Source organism: Bombina bombina, chromosome 9 (genome assembly GCF_027579735.1).
Source record: "Bombina bombina isolate aBomBom1 chromosome 9, aBomBom1.pri, whole genome shotgun sequence".
In the NCBI taxonomy this organism is placed as follows: domain Eukaryota; kingdom Metazoa; phylum Chordata; class Amphibia; order Anura; family Bombinatoridae; genus Bombina; species Bombina bombina.
This window is the reverse complement of record NC_069507.1, coordinates 218,110,152-218,127,608: the sequence shown is the minus strand read 5'-3', so window position 1 is coordinate 218,127,608 and position 17,457 is coordinate 218,110,152. Positions and strand designations below refer to the sequence as shown.

General features: G+C 42.8%; 1 protein-coding gene across 4 annotated transcripts in view; it reads left to right on the top strand.

Moving 5' to 3' along the window:
- Positions 1-17,457, top strand: part of PLEKHA1 (pleckstrin homology domain containing A1) — a 127,700-nt gene that overhangs the window by 99,829 nt on the left and 10,414 nt on the right. For all 4 annotated transcript variants that reach the window (XM_053692626.1, XM_053692628.1, XM_053692629.1 and 1 more), the window contains exon 7: positions 2,191-2,328. In XM_053692626.1, coding sequence (XP_053548601.1) covers positions 2,191-2,328 — 138 coding nt within the window. The remainder of the gene's footprint in view (positions 1-2,190; positions 2,329-17,457) is intronic.

Below are 17,457 nucleotides of genomic sequence, written 5' to 3'. Positions count from 1 at the left end.
CTAAAGGATTCCCTTGGGACAAGGTTAAGATTCCTAGGATTCTATCCTTCCTTCAAGAAGGATTGGAAAAAGGATTATCTGCAAGTTCCCTGAAGGGACAGATTTCCGCCTTGTCGGTGTTACTTCACAAAAAGCTGGCAGCTGTGCCAGATGTTCAAGCCTTTGTTCAGGCTCTGGTTAGAATCAAGCCTGTTTACAAACCTTTGACTCCTCCCTGGAGTCTCAATTTAGTTCTTTCAGTTCTTCAGGGGGTTCCGTTTGAACCCTTGCATTCCGTTGATATTAAATTATTATCTTGGAAAGTTTTGTTTTTGGTTGCAATTTCTTCTGCTAGAAGAGTTTCAGAATTATCTGCTCTGCAGTGTTCTCCTCCTTATCTGGTGTTCCATGCAGATAAGGTGGTTTTGCGTACTAAACCTGGTTTTCTTCCGAAAGTTGTTTCTAACAAAAACATTAACCAGGAGATTATCGTACCTTCTCTGTGTCCGAAACCAGTTTCAAAGAAGGAACGTTTGTTGCACAATTTGGATGTTGTTCGCGCTCTAAAATTCTATTTAGATGCTACAAAGGATTTTAGACAAACATCTTCCTTGTTTGTTGTTTATTCCGGTAAAAGGAGAGGTCAAAAAGCAACTTCTACCTCTCTCTCTTTTTGGATTAAAAGCATCATCAGATTGGCTTACGAGACTGCCGGACGGCAGCCTCCCGAAAGAATCACAGCTCATTCCACTAGGGCTGTGGCTTCCACATGGGCCTTCAAGAACGAGGCTTCTGTTGATCAGATATGTAGGGCAGCGACTTGGTCTTCACTGCACACTTTTACCAAATTTTACAAGTTTGATACTTTTGCTTCTTCTGAGGCTATTTTTGGGAGAAAGGTTTTGCAAGCCGTGGTGCCTTCCATTTAGGTGACCTGATTTGCTCCCTCCCTTCATCCGTGTCCTAAAGCTTTGGTATTGGTTCCCACAAGTAAGGATGACGCCGTGGACCGGACACACCTATGTTGGAGAAAACAGAATTTATGTTTACCTGATAAATTACTTTCTCCAACGGTGTGTCCGGTCCACGGCCCGCCCTGGTTTTTTTAATCAGGTCTGATATTTTATTTTCTTTAACTACAGTCACCACGGTACCATATGATTTCTCCTATGCAAATATTCCTCCTTAACGTCGGTCGAATGACTGGGGTAGGCGGAGCCTAGGAGGGATCATGTGACCAGCTTTGCTGGGCTCTTTGCCATTTCCTGTTGGGGAAGAGAATATCCCACAAGTAAGGATGACGCCGTGGACCGGACACACCGTTGGAGAAAGTAATTTATCAGGTAAACATAAATTCTGTTTTTACAATTCTGTCCATCCTGGAACTCCTTATTGGAGAATCTTTGCCCTACTCAAACCCTTAGGTCTTGCTAGACACCCTTCTGCTGCCTCTTGGCCCATAATGCTACCTTACACTATGTTCATATCTTACAAGGGAACTGCTGGGAAGTGTGCTATGCAAGTATGTTGAGAAAGAGAAAATGCACATTTCTCGTGACCTCTGTTGAAGGGCTTGCTTGTGCCACCTCTACTTGGTAGGTCTTTAAAGGAACAGTGTACTTTTCTCTCCTTTAATGTGTTTCTAAAGATCTATTTTATCTGCTGGAGTTTGTTAAATTGTTTACATATAGCTAATTTACCTTTATTTTGTCATTTGAAATAGCCACTTTTGCCTGTTGTATCACCAGCTATAATTTATAATTTAGAAAATCTATGTAAATATGTTTCGAGATGCAAACATTTTCATTTGCCATTGTTGTCTCTACACAAAATTCTCCTATTTTATCTATATAGTGTTTCCAGTACTAATAGAGATAAGCTAATGAGATCTGCTCTTCCTGCAAGCTCAGTCCTTTTCATTGGGTTGTGGTTTCAATGAAATAGCTTTTTTCATATACAAAAATAAACGTAAAGGTGACATTTGCTATACATTTTATAATCTGCAACTGGTATAACAAGCAATTAGAAACCCATTAAAGGGAAACCAATTTTACAGTACACGGTCAGTGTACAGAGGCTCTGCATGTTGTATATGACATGGTGTTGCTAACTAGGCTGGTAGTCATAGAGTGAAAGTAATAATGTACCCAAGACTACTTTATAGGTTCATTCATTCTTTCCCTCTGTGTTGATTTTTATTCCTTTCTGCAGCAAGAGCTCAGTGAGTGTGCAAACACCGGTGATCGCGGCAATCTGAAGCGCACACAGAGCCAGCTTCCATGTTCACCCAACAGAGTCTCCGAGAGCAGAGTGATAAAGGCCGGATACTGTGTGAAGCAAGGGGCTGTGGTAAGCAATAAAGCCATATGGTATTTTGTGCAGGAGATACAAACCTACTTTTTGTCCTAACTATTAATTAATCATCATTTCTCAAAACGTTTCTCATATCCTGTTAAGGCTGTGACACACTGCAAGCGATGCGGCGCGATTTCGCTCTGCGTCTCATCGCTTCTGAAGATCAAATATTTCATCTCTGAGCGCTCAGCTATGCGACCTGACACCGCAGAGTGCTCTGAGATTAAAAGGCAGGACACACTGAGCGCGCACAGCCGCATGTACACGCTGTGCGCCGCTCCGCTTGCAGTGTGTCACAGCCTTAAGTATCATGAGCATTTAAATAATAAATTTAGTGCTGTCCCCTCCAATGAATAGAGCCTATGTAAACTGCTTGCTCTGTAATATAACTTCATAAACGGCCCTAAAGGGCGAAGCTAGGTACGCATAGAGCAACACCATGCTGCGTCCTGGGTCACAGTCTTCCCTGTGCTACGGAGATCATATTAAAGGGACGTTGTACACTAGATTTTTATTTGCATAAATGTTTTGTAGATGATCTATTTTATACAGCCCATCTGGGAGTGTTTTAGTAACAATGTATAGTTTTGCTTATTTTTTAATAACATTGTGATGATTTTCAGACTCCTAACCAAGCCCCAAAGTTTTAGATGTATACTGATGTATACAGACTTCAGACTGCTTCTGTTTGTCTAATCTTTTCATAAAATGGGAGGGTCTGCTCTTCATGTTTTCCCAGCCCCTTCCACTGGGTGTCCCAGCCTAACCTCATCAGCAGTGCTAAACTGGGAACTTATAAGTGTTTTTTAAAAGGTTTTACACTGGATTTTTAGATCAACATCTGTGTCTTTAATATAATGTGAGCTATAAGCATAAAGCAATGAAAAGGCTGTAAAAAGACATGTTCTAAGTATGCCTGCATGCAATGTAACTCTCTCCAGTATACAGTTTGATTAATGTTTTTTTTAATATAATTTAACATCTTTTTGCATAAGGGTTCTAGCCAAAATATTCATTTTCATTTAATCATTATCAATAAATCAATAAATCAATAAAATCAGGAAAAGGAACCTTAAACTTAGCTTATGATTGCCCTCTAGTGGTATATATGCCAAATTGTTCATGCAGGTGAACCTCTTTTTTTTTTTTTTTAATTTTTTTTTTTTTTTTATTGTGGCAACCCTGTGGAGCAAGTCTATCTGCACCATTATATATACACATATAAACACATAAATAGGTATGTGTATATATGTGTGTGTGTGTATGTTTATATATATATATATATATATATATATATATATATATATATATATATATATATATATATATATATGTGTGTATATATATATTATATATAACACACACATAACCAGAAAAAAGATTATGACTGGCTGAAGGCTCAAATGATGGTTAGCATTTTTTTTAGAACTAAAGTATTTTTTAATTAAGGTTTGTACATTGGTTTTAGACATAATGCTATTACACACCTAATAGACTACAGTATAGTGCAAACATAACTTTTCTTCCTAATGGGAAAGAGTCCACAGCCACATTCATTACTTATGGGAAATAAGAACCTGGCCACCAGAAGAAAGGCAAAGGCTTAAATACTCCCCCCGCTTCCCCTATCCCCCAGTCATTCTTTGCCATTCGTCCCAGGAGGTTGGCAGAGAAGTGTCAGATGTTTGTTTTATTATTTTTTTCCATTTGTTCTACTTTTATTTAATTTTAATATGTCTCTTATGGAGGGTGCTACCCTTCTACATGAGACAAGAGTTTTAAGTAGTCCTGTTAGCCTCTCGTGGAGGGCCTGGGCGAAAGTTAGAGTCCGGAGATGCAGTGGGAGCTTCCCCTGAAACACCATCCCGACTCGTTATAACAGCTCCTTTCAGCACTTGGCGTTGTCTAACTTCGCTTCGCTACCTGCTGTCTTTTCTCGAGTCCATGGCGAAGGCGCTGCCACTATATGTCACACTTGACACCTGTTCCACGGCATAGATTCCGGTAAGATCATTTCATTTTATTACATTGTCTGTAATGTGATTTATTATGACAGTATAGTATGGGCCTCGCTGAGGCACCTTCAGTACAGATCTTGGAATCAAGGGATATTTCCTCCTTAGGGTGGTTTGGTGAATGGGGAAGGGGTCTCTTATCATGTTTGTTATGTGATTCAACCTGCATTGGGTATGTGTGTACAGGCTCTGAGGCTGAGACAAGTAGTGCTACTCTATGTGGTGCATAGTGGCTTTTTTCTGGGCTTGTGAATGCAGGCCTAGGACTAAAAACCTTCGGGTTATGGGTTTATGCCTGTTTGTGTAGTCTTGCATATCCTGTTATGTGGGACTAGTTTTGCTGCCTTTTGGTGGCACGCTTTTTGGATTTTGCGGGGCATCTGCTGACCGTGAGTGTTTATGCTTGGGCGGGTTAAAAGAGTTTGCTCCGCTGAGGTCTGGTCATAGGAGGTGGTGAGTCCCCCAGCCATTGTGTGTCAGGTGCCAGTCGTTTGTTTTTTGTTTTCCAATATTGGCGTTTATATTAGTCCTAGCCATAGAGGATTCTAATGCCGGGACTGTTGTCTTATCAGATAATGATTCGTCCTCGGACGAGGACTGTCGTTTGGCCCCGTTGTCGCAAGTCTACCACTCTTGTCTCTTGTGGCTGCATAGTTTGCCGGGTCCCTCGGGCTCAGGGGACCTTGGATCTGCTGGGCCATCGGCCTCCGGGGGCTCTGTTCTTCAGGAGGTGCCTTCCCAATCGCACACTCTTTTGCTTTTGCAGGTGACTCTGACTTTCATGTCTCCTCCATGCAGGGTGGATTGTTTACCCCGGAGATGGCGGGACATTTTCGTTTTAATATTTTATTGGCGCTGATTCGTCTGCAAGATCCTAAGGTTTCCTTGCAGTTATGTGCCTGCCTATCATGGGTGTTCAGACCATGAACGGCAGTATAATATTCCCCCCGGGGGTGATTGTTCCCCTATGTTGTGCGTTTCGTTATAAGATTGTGCGGCTGCATGTCCTGCTACGACGTCTTTTTGATTTGTTGGAGGATACTCTCCTTTTTTGTCCGGGGACTTCTCAGTTCTCGCACGGTTGTACGGAATAGATGATGGAGTTAATTGTATCTCCGGTCGGTCTATTATGAGCTTTCCCAGCCTCTTTTTCTGAGGGTTCCGGTCTTAGTTTGGCAGGTCCTGCAGAGACATAATTCCTTCTGGGCGGATGCCTTGGGGTGCCCTTGTTTATTTTATCTGAGTCGGATTTATTTACTTTATATTTTTTCCTACGGGAAATCTGGGATTGCTTGGATTTAGTTCTTCCACGAAAGTCGTTACCGTATTCATCCGGAGTTGGTGTGTGCACTGTTAATTGTTAGTGACGCATGTTGCGCCTGGCTGGTCCAGCGGGACCTACTGGTTCACTTGTTTTTGTTGTCTGTTTTTATAAACTACACTTACATCACGACCTTCGGGTCTGGATGTCAGGAGCGATTGGGCTGGCCGTGTCAGTCTGCTCCAGAGACATGGGCCGGTGAAGTTCCACGCATCCCTTCGCATCCCTGGCCTGAGGGGTGAGGTCCTTGCTGCTGTGTGCGGTTCTGGCCTTTTGGGCTACCCTTGGTGGTTCTTCTAGAGACTAGGTGCCGTTGGGTGGCTAGTATAGGTCGGGTCATGCTGAGGTGGCTACTTACTCCTAATTCTGCTTCCGGGAGCTTTTGATGCTCTCATGGGATATTGGGTTGCAGCTCACCTGGTGTTTTCCAGGGTTGTTTCTGCTGCCCCTTAGGGGTCGGGAACCGAAGTGAGCTCGGCCCTCGGAATCCCGTGCCTCGTGACTGTTGGTCTGGGGTTTTTCGTCTTGGACTCGGGCTGCGTGTTTTATCGCAGTACATATCCTGTGTCCTTCTGTGCTTGCTGTTCAAGATCTTCCTTGTCCTTGACAAGTTAGTCTACCTGCTTGTTGGTCCAGTTTGGTGGTTGCACGTTAGTTGCCTTGCTGCCGGTGTTGTGGGGGCTTGAGAGGCTGTTTCTCATAGATCTTATTCCTTTTTTGGTTGGGCTCTGGATGGTCTGTCTGACCTTTCTCCTATGGCCTGTGGCAGACTCCCCTGGAGGGGGATGCCTTTTGGGTTTGCCGCCTCTCTGCTCTTTGAGGCGTTCAGTGCCTGTGCATTATCGGTAGATGGTTTAGGTGTTTTGAGGACACGTCCTACAGTCTTTTCATCTGGGGGACTCTGGTTCCCCATAGAAGGAAGGGTCACGTTGGTGCTTAGTGTTTTTTCTTGTTAATTCCGATGCTCGACTTAGATCTAGCCTTTTTATGGCTCCTTCAGATCGAGGTCCAAATCCGACTGGTTTCTCTAAACTTATGTTGCCTTGTGGGCTCGCCGTTTGTAATTCCGTGTTCTCCGGTTTGTGGGAATTATCCCTGGGTTCTGGTAGTTTTTTTCTCCAACGTGTGCCTGGTTGTTTTTCTTTCCCTCTCCTTGTGCGGGGGTGGGGCTTTATATCAGCTTTAAGAGCCTGTTGGTTAGCTTCGCTACCTAGCGAACTGTGGTTTTTGCAGTTTTGGCTCTGCTGATGCTGTTGCACCTTGGTTGCTAAAAAATTTATGGGTCCGTTAGAGGAGTTTCTTTGCTCCCTCAGAGATGGGGGATCCTTAGGGATTTCTCGGGGTGTTGTGAGGATTGGTCTCGGATGAGTTTTGGTTGTTCTGCGGCCTATAGGGGTGTTGTGTTGGTCTACACCGTCTAGGTTGCGAAGGAGCGTGATGTTTTGTGTTCCTTCCGGTGGCGGCTGTGCTTCCTCTCTCATGCCTTTAGCATGGTCATCTTTTCCTCGATCTTCTCCGGCTGCAAACGTTTTTCCTAGCTTGTGAGACATCCTCAGTCTATTGTGGCCTTGGGGTGGGTCTTGGCTGCGGTAAGGGATTTTCCCTTTGCGATCCTGAGCGGTGGTTGTCGCTCGCCCACGCTGTGTAGCGGTTTATGCGTCCGCCGGTCCTTAGGATTCTTTGGTTTCTCTATGGTCATTTTTCCGGTTTTTGCTGCTGTCTTTCTCTGTCCTGACATTTGTCCAGGTGAGCCTAACGAGCGGATCTTGGTTGTCTTCTTGAAGACCTGAGTTGGTCTTTCTGTCCTACTAGTCGGGTCCCCTTGTTGTTTTCAGGGGCTATGACTGGGTTGTTGCCCTGAGAGTGGGGTCTTCAAGGCTTGTGTCTCGGTTGCATCTACTTGTGGTAACTGTTCAGGTCCTTTTGGACTGTCGGTGACTCTGCGTCCCCGGGGTCCTTTTTTGTTTTTTCTTTCAATAATGTTGTTCCCGGTTTTCAGACGAAATGGGATTTTGGTTTCTGGAAATCTGTTTTTCGGTAGGTGCCTTCATTGGTCCGCCTCTTACCCTCCCGTCTTGGCATTCTGTGTCCTCTTTGGCTTGGGTATAAATTTCCCATAAGTAATGGATGCGGCTGTGGACTCTTTCCCATTAGGAAGAACAACATAAATTATGCTTAGCTGATAATTTCCTTTTCTTCCGTGGAAAAGAGTCCACAGCCCCCCGCATGTTTTTTTGAGGCGTTGTTGTTTTTATCTTCTTTCACCCTTTCACCTTGATGCTTCTTCCACTGTTCCTTGTTCCTCGGCTGAATGACTGGGGGATAGGGGAAGTGGGAGGAGTATTTAAGCCTTTGACTGGTGGGTCTTTGCCTCCTCCTGGTGGCCAAGTTCTTATTTCCCATAAGTAATGAATGTGGCTGTGGACTCTTTCCCACGGAAGAAAAGGAAATTATCAGGTAAGCATAATTTATGTTTTTATATGCAGTGGGAAACAAATTGTGTGATTCACTTTATTGCGATATTCGTTTTATTATGGTGGTCTGGAACCAAACCCACTACAGTACAACTCCGAAAATCCGGACTGCTTGGGGATTTGCCTGGTCCGTAATTTCGGATTTTCCGGATTCTCGGACATTGCTGATAAAATACCTGTAAATAAAAAAGACGTGATAATGTTTTTTTTATTATAATAAAATACTGTACAGATCACCTTGTTTATTAAAATAGAGTACTGCACCTGCATATGTACATTCCTTTCCGTTACAGGTATTTCTTCGGCACATGCTGAACTGCTTGTTCACGGAGCGCTAGCATCTGCTGCGCCTGATGAACTGCTTGTGGATGGAGCTTCTGCTGTGCCCAGTGATTTCACAGTGTTTCTCCTCTGCTTCTGTTTAGAACCCTTATCCACTTTAGGAAACATTGGTACAGTACACTATTGTACAATACAGTACAGTATACATGTATAACGGTACTGTGCAGTGTAAAGATGATAAATACCTGCACAGGTACCGGTCATGTATGGCAAACTGTAGTGCACAGTTGTGGAGCTCAGATTTCTCACTGCCTTTGTGTGCCGTCGCTTGTTGCAGCTCTGAATGACAATTTGCGCATGCGCAGTGACAAACCAACACCTGGAAGTTGTAATCACTCCAGAGTCCGGATTCTCAGGTTGTCCGGATTTCTGGGGTCCGGATTTTTGGAGTTGTACTGTATATCTCAGCGGTATGTCTGTATATGTTTTTTCAGTAAAGCTGATAATTACTAGTGAGATGATTTAAAGGGACATGGAACCCAAATGTTCTCTTTCATGATTTAGAAAGAGCATGCAATTTTACTTAATTCTGTTGATATCCTTTAATTAAAAGAATATCTAGATGCTGCTGATTGGTAGCTGCATATCGTGTGATTGGCTCACCCATCTGAATTGCTCTTTCTTCAACAAAGGATAACTACAAAATGAAGAAAATTAGATAATAGAAGTAAATTGGAATTTTGTTTAAAATTGTATTCTCTATCTTAACCATGGGTTTCATGTCCCTTTAAGTGGGTACTAAATTGGTTTAATAGAAACTTGTGATATTAAGAAAAAAAATTTTTTCATTCCAATTGTTTCACACTCACAAGTGTTTCAGTAGAACAAACAGGGCCAATAGATGGCATATACAGTTATTTTAACGTAATGTACATATTTTTACATTAGGGTAAAGTAGGATTCATTTTGGAACTTTAAAAATGAAATTAACAAAACTCTGATTGATCCTGTATAGGCTAACAACTCGTATGACTGTAAACGGAGTAGTCGCACCCTCTGCAACTAGTGGCATTTTAATGTGAGACATCTGAAGACCCAGGCAGAGCACTTTGTTTGACCCATATCTTACACGCTCTTATTCATTACAGCATGGGAGTTTTTTGCCTTACTGACCCTAGATAACTGCTGCTCCTTTTTGGCTGACTGGCAAGGTTTGCAGCTCCTGGGTGGGACTTAATCTGTGCGGGGGTTAAACACATAGTTGTCTAGAGGCAGAAATGCAAATGACATGCTGTAGCAATCAAGAGCTTTTTGCTCTAGACTGCCCCTTTAAAGACTTACTGATAATGCATTATGGAATCTGATTAACAGAGTTTTGTAGTTTTAAAGGGACTTGAAAAGCAAAATAAAACTTAGGATTCAAAAGTGTGCAATTAAAAAAGAAACTTAACCATTACTTCAGTTATCAAATTAACATTGTTCTCTTGATATTGTTTTAAGAGTATACTTAGGTATGCACATGAGTGCACATCTTGAGCTCTATATGGCAGCAGTGTTTTCAGCATTGTTTATGGTAAACACTGCTATATAGCACTGCTATGGTTCTGAGCATATCTAGGTTTGCTCTTCAACAAAGGATATCAAGGGAACGAATCCTGAATATTTAATCTTAACCTTAAAGGATTACTTTCTGTTATAATTTTTAAGCTAAACAACTAACATATTAAAGTTAATAAACATTAATTAAAACCTACTGACCTATATTTTCTCCAAAACGAAGTTTCATAACGTTCTAAAAGTTATATCTTTTATTCGCCGATGATGTCACGTTATCCTGCCCACTATTTTCAGCACTGAGTGTTCAAAATACTTAAACCAATAACTTTGTGTTTAAAGCGCCATTTTGAAACCTAGGTATTGTAAACGGATTGGTACAGAGCAAAGGATACCCACGGAGTGGGTTTGGAAAACAATTAAATTTGCAGACAAGATTTCTGATATACGGTAGAGATATGTTAATGAAATGCTATTGATAAAAAGCGTATTTGGGGTAGTTAGTTAGTAACAGGCATAGAAAATATTTACTTACAGTGGCCCTTTAATTTCCCTTTTAAACAGTAACTCTATAGCTCCTGGGAATTCGTATACATGTTGCTCAAGTAGCTAACAGTGTTTCAAATGAGTGATTCAGTGTTTCTCTAGCTGTTATAATTATGATAAATATTAGTGTAAACTGTATTATGAGAGTTTGGCTGCTTTAAAAAGACCCTTACAACCCCCCCCCCACACACACACACACACACAGTTTAAAATATATAATTTTTCCTCTATTAAAGAAAAAAAAAAAAGACGATTGCTCTATATAAATAAGGGGTTCCTTTCCCTATAGCTGCTTTTCTGGCAGCAATCATCGGCTGCATTCCCCCCCCCCCCCCAACACTAAGAGAATTTGGACAGGATTACTAGCATGCATACATTGTCAAATGAGTTGTCACCCTCTGCAGTTTTAAAGATGTTATTCAATTTTGTTCCTGCTCATATTCTGCATGATGGGGGTATAATAATACTAAATGGGTTTTGTTTTTTTTGGGGGGGGGGGGGTGATTTTTTTTTCTCTTCTGTTTACTATTTTTTGGTAGTTTTGGAAAACAAAAAGAAACGTGCACTGGCACGCGTGGGGTAAAATGGCTTGGTCAATTTACTATGGCCTTTGCAGCGCACAGACCTTCACATACAATCATAATTAACATTCTTTGTAGAATGCTCCTGTGGAATTTATTTCTAGTGACAAACCAGTTGCTATAGACTCATAAATATTTTAACGCTGTAAAGAATGCCTTGCTAGTCGGAAGGAATCTATTGAACCTTGCTTTCTGCTGTATCATTATGTTTCCTTTGTCTAGTGCCCACACAATTTGTAAGGCCAATAAATTAATCATCTTATACCAAGGGATAAAAATAACTATTATAGCAGACAGGAAAACCTGATTGACGCTTACAATTGGCTCAAACAATAATGAAAAAAATAAGGTGCTGTAATTTGTCTTTCTCCAACATAGGTGTGTCCGGTCCACGGCGTCATCCTTACTTGTGGGATATTCTCTTCCCCAACAGGAAATGGCAAAGAGCCCAGCAAAGCTGGTCACATGATCCCTCCTAGGCTCCGCCTACCCCAGTCATTCTCTTTGCCGTTGTACAGGCAACATCTCCACGGAGATGGCTTAGAGTTTTTTAGTGTTTAACTGTAGTTTTTATTATTCAATCAAGAGTTTGTTATTTTGAAATAGTGCTGGTATGTACTATTTACTCAGAAACAGAAAAAGAGATGAAGATTTCTGTTTGTATGAGGAAAATGATTTTAGCAACCGTAACTAAAATCCATGGCTGTTCCACACAGGACTGTTGAGAGCAATTAACTTCAGTTGGGGGAACAGTGTGCAGTCTCTTGCTGCTTGAGGTATGACACATTCTAACAAGACGATGTAATGCTGGAAGCTGTCATTTTCCCTATGGGATCCGGTAAGCCATGTTTATTACGATCATAAATAAGGGCTTCACAAGGGCTTATTAAGACTGTAGACTGTTTCTGGGCTAAATCGATTCATTATTAACACATATTTAGCCTTGAGGAATCATTTTATCTGGGTATTTTGATATAATAATATCGGCAGGCACTGTATTAGACACCTTATTCCTTAGGGGCTTTCCCAAAGCTTAAGCAGAGCCTCATTTTCGCGCCGGTGTGGCGCACTTGTTTTTGAGAGGCATGGCATGGAGTCGCATGTGAGAGGAGCTCTGATACTTAGAAAAGACTTTCTGAAGGCGTCATTTGGTATCGTATTCCCCTTTGGGCTTGGTGGGGTCTCAGCAAAGCAGATACCAGGGACTGTAAAGGGGTTAAAGTTTAAAACGGCTCCGGTTCCGCTATTTTAAGGGTTAAAGCTTCCAAATTTGGTGTGCAATACTTTTAAGGCTTTAAGACACTGTGGTGAAAATTTGGTGCAATTTTGAACAATTCCTTCATGTTTTTTCGCAATTGCAGTAATAAAGTGTGTTCAGTTTAAAATTTAAAGTGACAGTAACGGTTTTATTTTAAAACGTTTTTGTACTTTGTTATCAAGTTTATGCCTGTTTAACATGTCTGAACTACCAGATAGACTGTGTTCTGAATGTGGGGAAGCCAGAATTCCTATTCATTTAAATAAATGTGATTTATGTGATAATGACAATGATGCCCAAGATGATTCCTCAAGTGAGGGGAGTAAGCATGGTACTGCATCATTCCCTCCTTCGTCTACACGAGTCTTGCCCACTCAGGAGGCCCCTAGTACATCTAGCGCGCCAATACTCCTTACTATGCAACAATTAACGGCTGTAATGGATAATTCTGTCAAAAACATTTTAGCCAAAATGAACCCTTGTCAGCGTAAGCGTGGCTGCTCTGTTTTAGATACTGAAGAGCATGACGACGCTGATATTAATATCTCTGAAGGGCCCCTAACCCAGTCTGATGGGGCCAGGGAGGTTTTGTCTGAGGGAGAAATTACTGATTCAGGGAACATTTCTCAACAGGCTGAACCTGATGTGATTGCATTTAAATTTAAGTTGGAACATCTCCGCATTCTGCTTAAGGAGGTATTATCCACTCTGGATGATTGTGAAAAGTTGGTCATCCCAGAGAAACTATGTAAAATGGACAAGTTCCTAGAGGTGCCGGGGCTCCCAGAAGCTTTTCCTATACCCAAGCGGGTGGCGGACATTGTTAATAAAGAATGGGAAAGGCCCGGTATTCCTTTCGTCCTCCCCCCATATTTAAAAAATTGTTTCCTATGGTCGACCCCAGAAAGGACTTATGGCAGACAGTCCCCAAGGTCGAGGGAGCGGTTTCCACTTTAAACAAACGCACCACTATACCCATAGAGGATAGTTGTGCTTTCAAAGATCCTATGGATAAAAAATTAGAAGGTTTGCTTAAAAAGATGTTTGTTCAGCAGGGTTACCTTCTACAACCAATTTCATGCATTGTCCCTGTCGCTACAGCCGCATGTTTCTGGTTCGATGAGCTGATAAAGACGCTCGATAGTGATTCTCCTCCTTATGAGGAGATTATGGACAGAATCAATGCTCTCAAATTGGCTAATTCTTTCACCCTAGACGCCACTTTGCAATTGGCTAGGTTAGCGGCTAAGAATTCTGGGTTTGCTATTGTGGCGCGCAGAGCGCTTTGGTTGAAATCTTGGTCGGCTGATGCGTCTTCCAAGAACAAGCTACTAAACATTCCTTTCAAGGGGAAAACGCTGTTTGGCCCTGACTTGAAAGAGATTATCTCTGATATCACTGGGGGTAAGGGCCACGCCCTTCCTCAGGATCGGCCTTTCAAGGCAAAAAATAGACCTAATTTTCGTCCCTTTCGTAAAAACGGACCAGCCCAAAGTGCTACGTCCTCTAAGCAAGAGGGTAATACTTCTCAAGCCAAGCCAGCTTGGAGACCAATGCAAGGCTGGAACAAGGGAAAGCAGGCCAAGAAACCTGCCACTGCTACCAAGACAGCATGAAATGTTGGCCCCCGATCCGGGACCGGATCTGGTGGGGGGCAGACTCTCTCTCTTCGCTCAGGCTTGGGCAAGAGATGTTCTGGATCCTTGGGCGCTAGAAATAGTCTCCCAAGGTTATCTTCTGGAATTCAAGGGACTTCCCCCAAGGGGGAGGTTCCACAGGTCTCAGTTGTCTTCAGACCACATAAAAAGACAGGCGTTCTTACATTGTGTAGAAGACCTGTTAAAAATGGGAGTGATTCATCCTGTTCCATTAAGAGAACAAGGGATGGGGTTCTACTCCAATCTGTTCATAGTTCCCAAAAAAGAGGGAACGTTCAGACCAATCTTAGATCTCAAGATCTTAAACAAGTTTCTCAAGGTTCCATCGTTCAAGATGGAAACCATTCGAACTATTCTTCCTTCCATCCAGGAAGGTCAATTCATGACCACGGTGGATTTAAAGGATGCGTATCTACATATTCCTATCCACAAGGAACATCATCGGTTCCTAAGGTTCGCATTCCTGGACAAACATTACCAGTTCGTGGCGCTTCCTTTCGGATTAGCCACTGCTCCAAGGATTTTCACAAAGGTACTAGGGTCCCTTCTAGCTGTGCTACGACCAAGGGGCGTTGCGGTAGTACCTTACTTGGACGACATTCTGATTCAAGCGTCGTCCCTTCCTCAAGCAAAGGCTCACACGGACATCGTCCTGGCCTTTCTCAGATCTCACGGATGGAAAGTGAACGTGGAAAAGAGTTCTCTATCCCCGTCAACAAGGGTTCCCTTCTTGGGAACAATTATAGACTCCTTAGAAATGAGGATTTTTCTGACAGAGGTCAGAAAAACAAAACTTCTAGACTCTTGTCGGATACTTCATTCCGTTCCTCTTCCTTCCATAGCTCAGTGCATGGAAGTGATCGGGTTGATGGTAGCGGCAATGGACATAGTTCCTTTTGCGCGCATTCATCTAAGACCATTACAACTGTGCATGCTCAGTCAGTGGAATGGGGACTATACAGACTTGTCTCCGAAGATACAAGTAAATCAGAGGACCAGAGACTCACTCCGTTGGTGGCTGTCCCTGGACAACCTGTCACAAGGGATGACATTCCGCAGACCAGAGTGGGTCATTGTCACGACCGACGCCAGTCTGATGGGCTGGGGCGCGGTCTGGGGATCCCTGAAAGCTCAGGGTCTTTGGTCTCGGGAAGAATCTCTTCTACCGATAAATATTCTGGAACTGAGAGCGATATTCAATGCTCTCAAGGCTTGGCCTCAGCTAGCGAGGACCAAGTTCATACGGTTTCAATCAGACAACATGACAACTGTTGCGTACATCAACCATCAGGGGGGAACAAGGAGTTCCCTAGCGATGGAAGAAGTGACCAAAATCATTCTATGGGCGGAGTCTCACTCCTGCCACCTGTCTGCTATCCACATCCCAGGAGTGGAAAATTGGGAAGCGGATTTTCTGAGTCGTCAGACATTGCATCCGGGGGAGTGGGAACTCCATCCGGAAATCTTTGCCCAAGTCACTCACCTGTGGGGCATTCCAGACATGGATCTGATGGCCTCTCGTCAGAACTTCAAAGTTCCTTGCTACGGGGCCAGATCCAGGGATCCCAAGGCGGCTCTAGTGGATGCACTAGTAGCACCTTGGACCTTCAAACTGGCTTATGTGTTCCCGCCATTTCCTCTCATCCCCAGGCTGGTAGCCAGGATCAATCAGGAGAGGGCGTCGGTGATCTTGATAGCTCCTGCGTGGCCACGCAGGACTTGGTATGCAGATCTGGTGAATATGTCATTGGCTCCACCTTGGAAGCTACCTTTGAGACGAGACCTTCTTGTTCAGGGTCCGTTCGAACATCCGAATCTGGTTTCACTCCAGCTGACTGCTTGGAGATTGAACGCTTGATTTTATCGAAGCGAGGATTCTCAGATTCTGTTATCGATACTCTTGTTCAGGCCAGAAAGCCTGTAACTAGAAAGATTTACCACAAAATTTGGAAAAAATATATCTGTTGGTGTGAATCTAAAGGATTCCCTTGGGACAAGGTTAAGATTCCTAGGATTCTATCCTTCCTTCAAGAAGGATTGGAAAAAGGATTATCTGCAAGTTCCCTGAAGGGACAGATTTCTGCCTTGTCGGTGTTACTTCACAAAAAGCTGGCAGCTGTGCCAGATGTTCAAGCCTTTGTTCAGGCTCTGGTTAGAATCAAGCCTGTTTACAAACCTTTGACTCCTCCTTGGAGTCTCAATTTAGTTCTTTCAGTTCTTCAGGGGGTTCCGTTTGAACCCTTACATTCCGTTGATATTAAGTTATTATCTTGGAAAGTTTTGTTTTTAGTTGCAATTTCTTCTGCTAGAAGAGTTTCAGAATTATCTGCTCTGCAGTGTTCTCCTCCTTATCTGGTGTTCCATGCAGATAAGGTGGTTTTACGTACTAAACCTGGTTTTCTTCCAAAAGTTGTTTCTAACAAAAACATTAACCAGGAGATTATCGTACCTTCTCTGTGTCCGAAACCAGTTTCAAAGAAGGAACGTTTGTTGCACAATTTGGATGTTGTTCGCGCTCTAAAATTCTATTTAGATGCTACAAAGGATTTTAGACAAACATCTTCCTTGTTTGTTGTTTATTCAGGTAAAAGGAGAGGTCAAAAAGCAACTTCTACCTCTCTCTCTTTTTGGATTAAAAGCATCATCAGATTGGCTTACGAGACTGCCGGACGGCAGCCTCCCGAAAGAATCACAGCTCATTCCACTAGGGCTGTGGCTTCCACATGGGCCTTCAAGAACGAGGCTTCTGTTGATCAGATATGTAGGGCAGCGACTTGGTCTTCACTGCACACTTTTACCAAATTTTACAAGTTTGATACTTTTGCTTCTTCTGAGGCTATTTTTGGGAGAAAGGTTTTGCAAGCCGTGGTGCCTTCCATTTAGGTGACCTGATTTGCTCCCTCCCTTCATCCGTGTCCTAAAGCTTTGGTATTGGTTCCCACAAGTAAGGATGACGCCGTGGACCGGACACACCTATGTTGGAGAAAACAGAATTTATGTTTACCTGATAAATTACTTTCTCCAACGGTGTGTCCGGTCCACGGCCCGCCCTGGTTTTTTAATCAGGTCTGATAATTTATTTTCTTTAACTACAGTCACCACGGTACCATATGGTTTCTCCTATGCAAATATTCCTCCTTAGCGTCGGTCGAATGACTGGGGTAGGCGGAGCCTAGGAGGGATCATGTGACCAGCTTTGCTGGGCTCTTTGCCATTTCCTGTTGGGGAAGAGAATATCCCACAAGTAAGGATGACGCCGTGGACCGGACACACCGTTGGAGAAAGTAATTTATCAGGTAAACATAAATTCTGTTTTTTTTAACACTAGTGATGCCCCAACTGATAGCTTTTATCCCAACATAATTAAAGGGACAGTATACACCAATTTTCATATAACTGTGTGTAATAGACATTACTATAAAGAATAATATGCA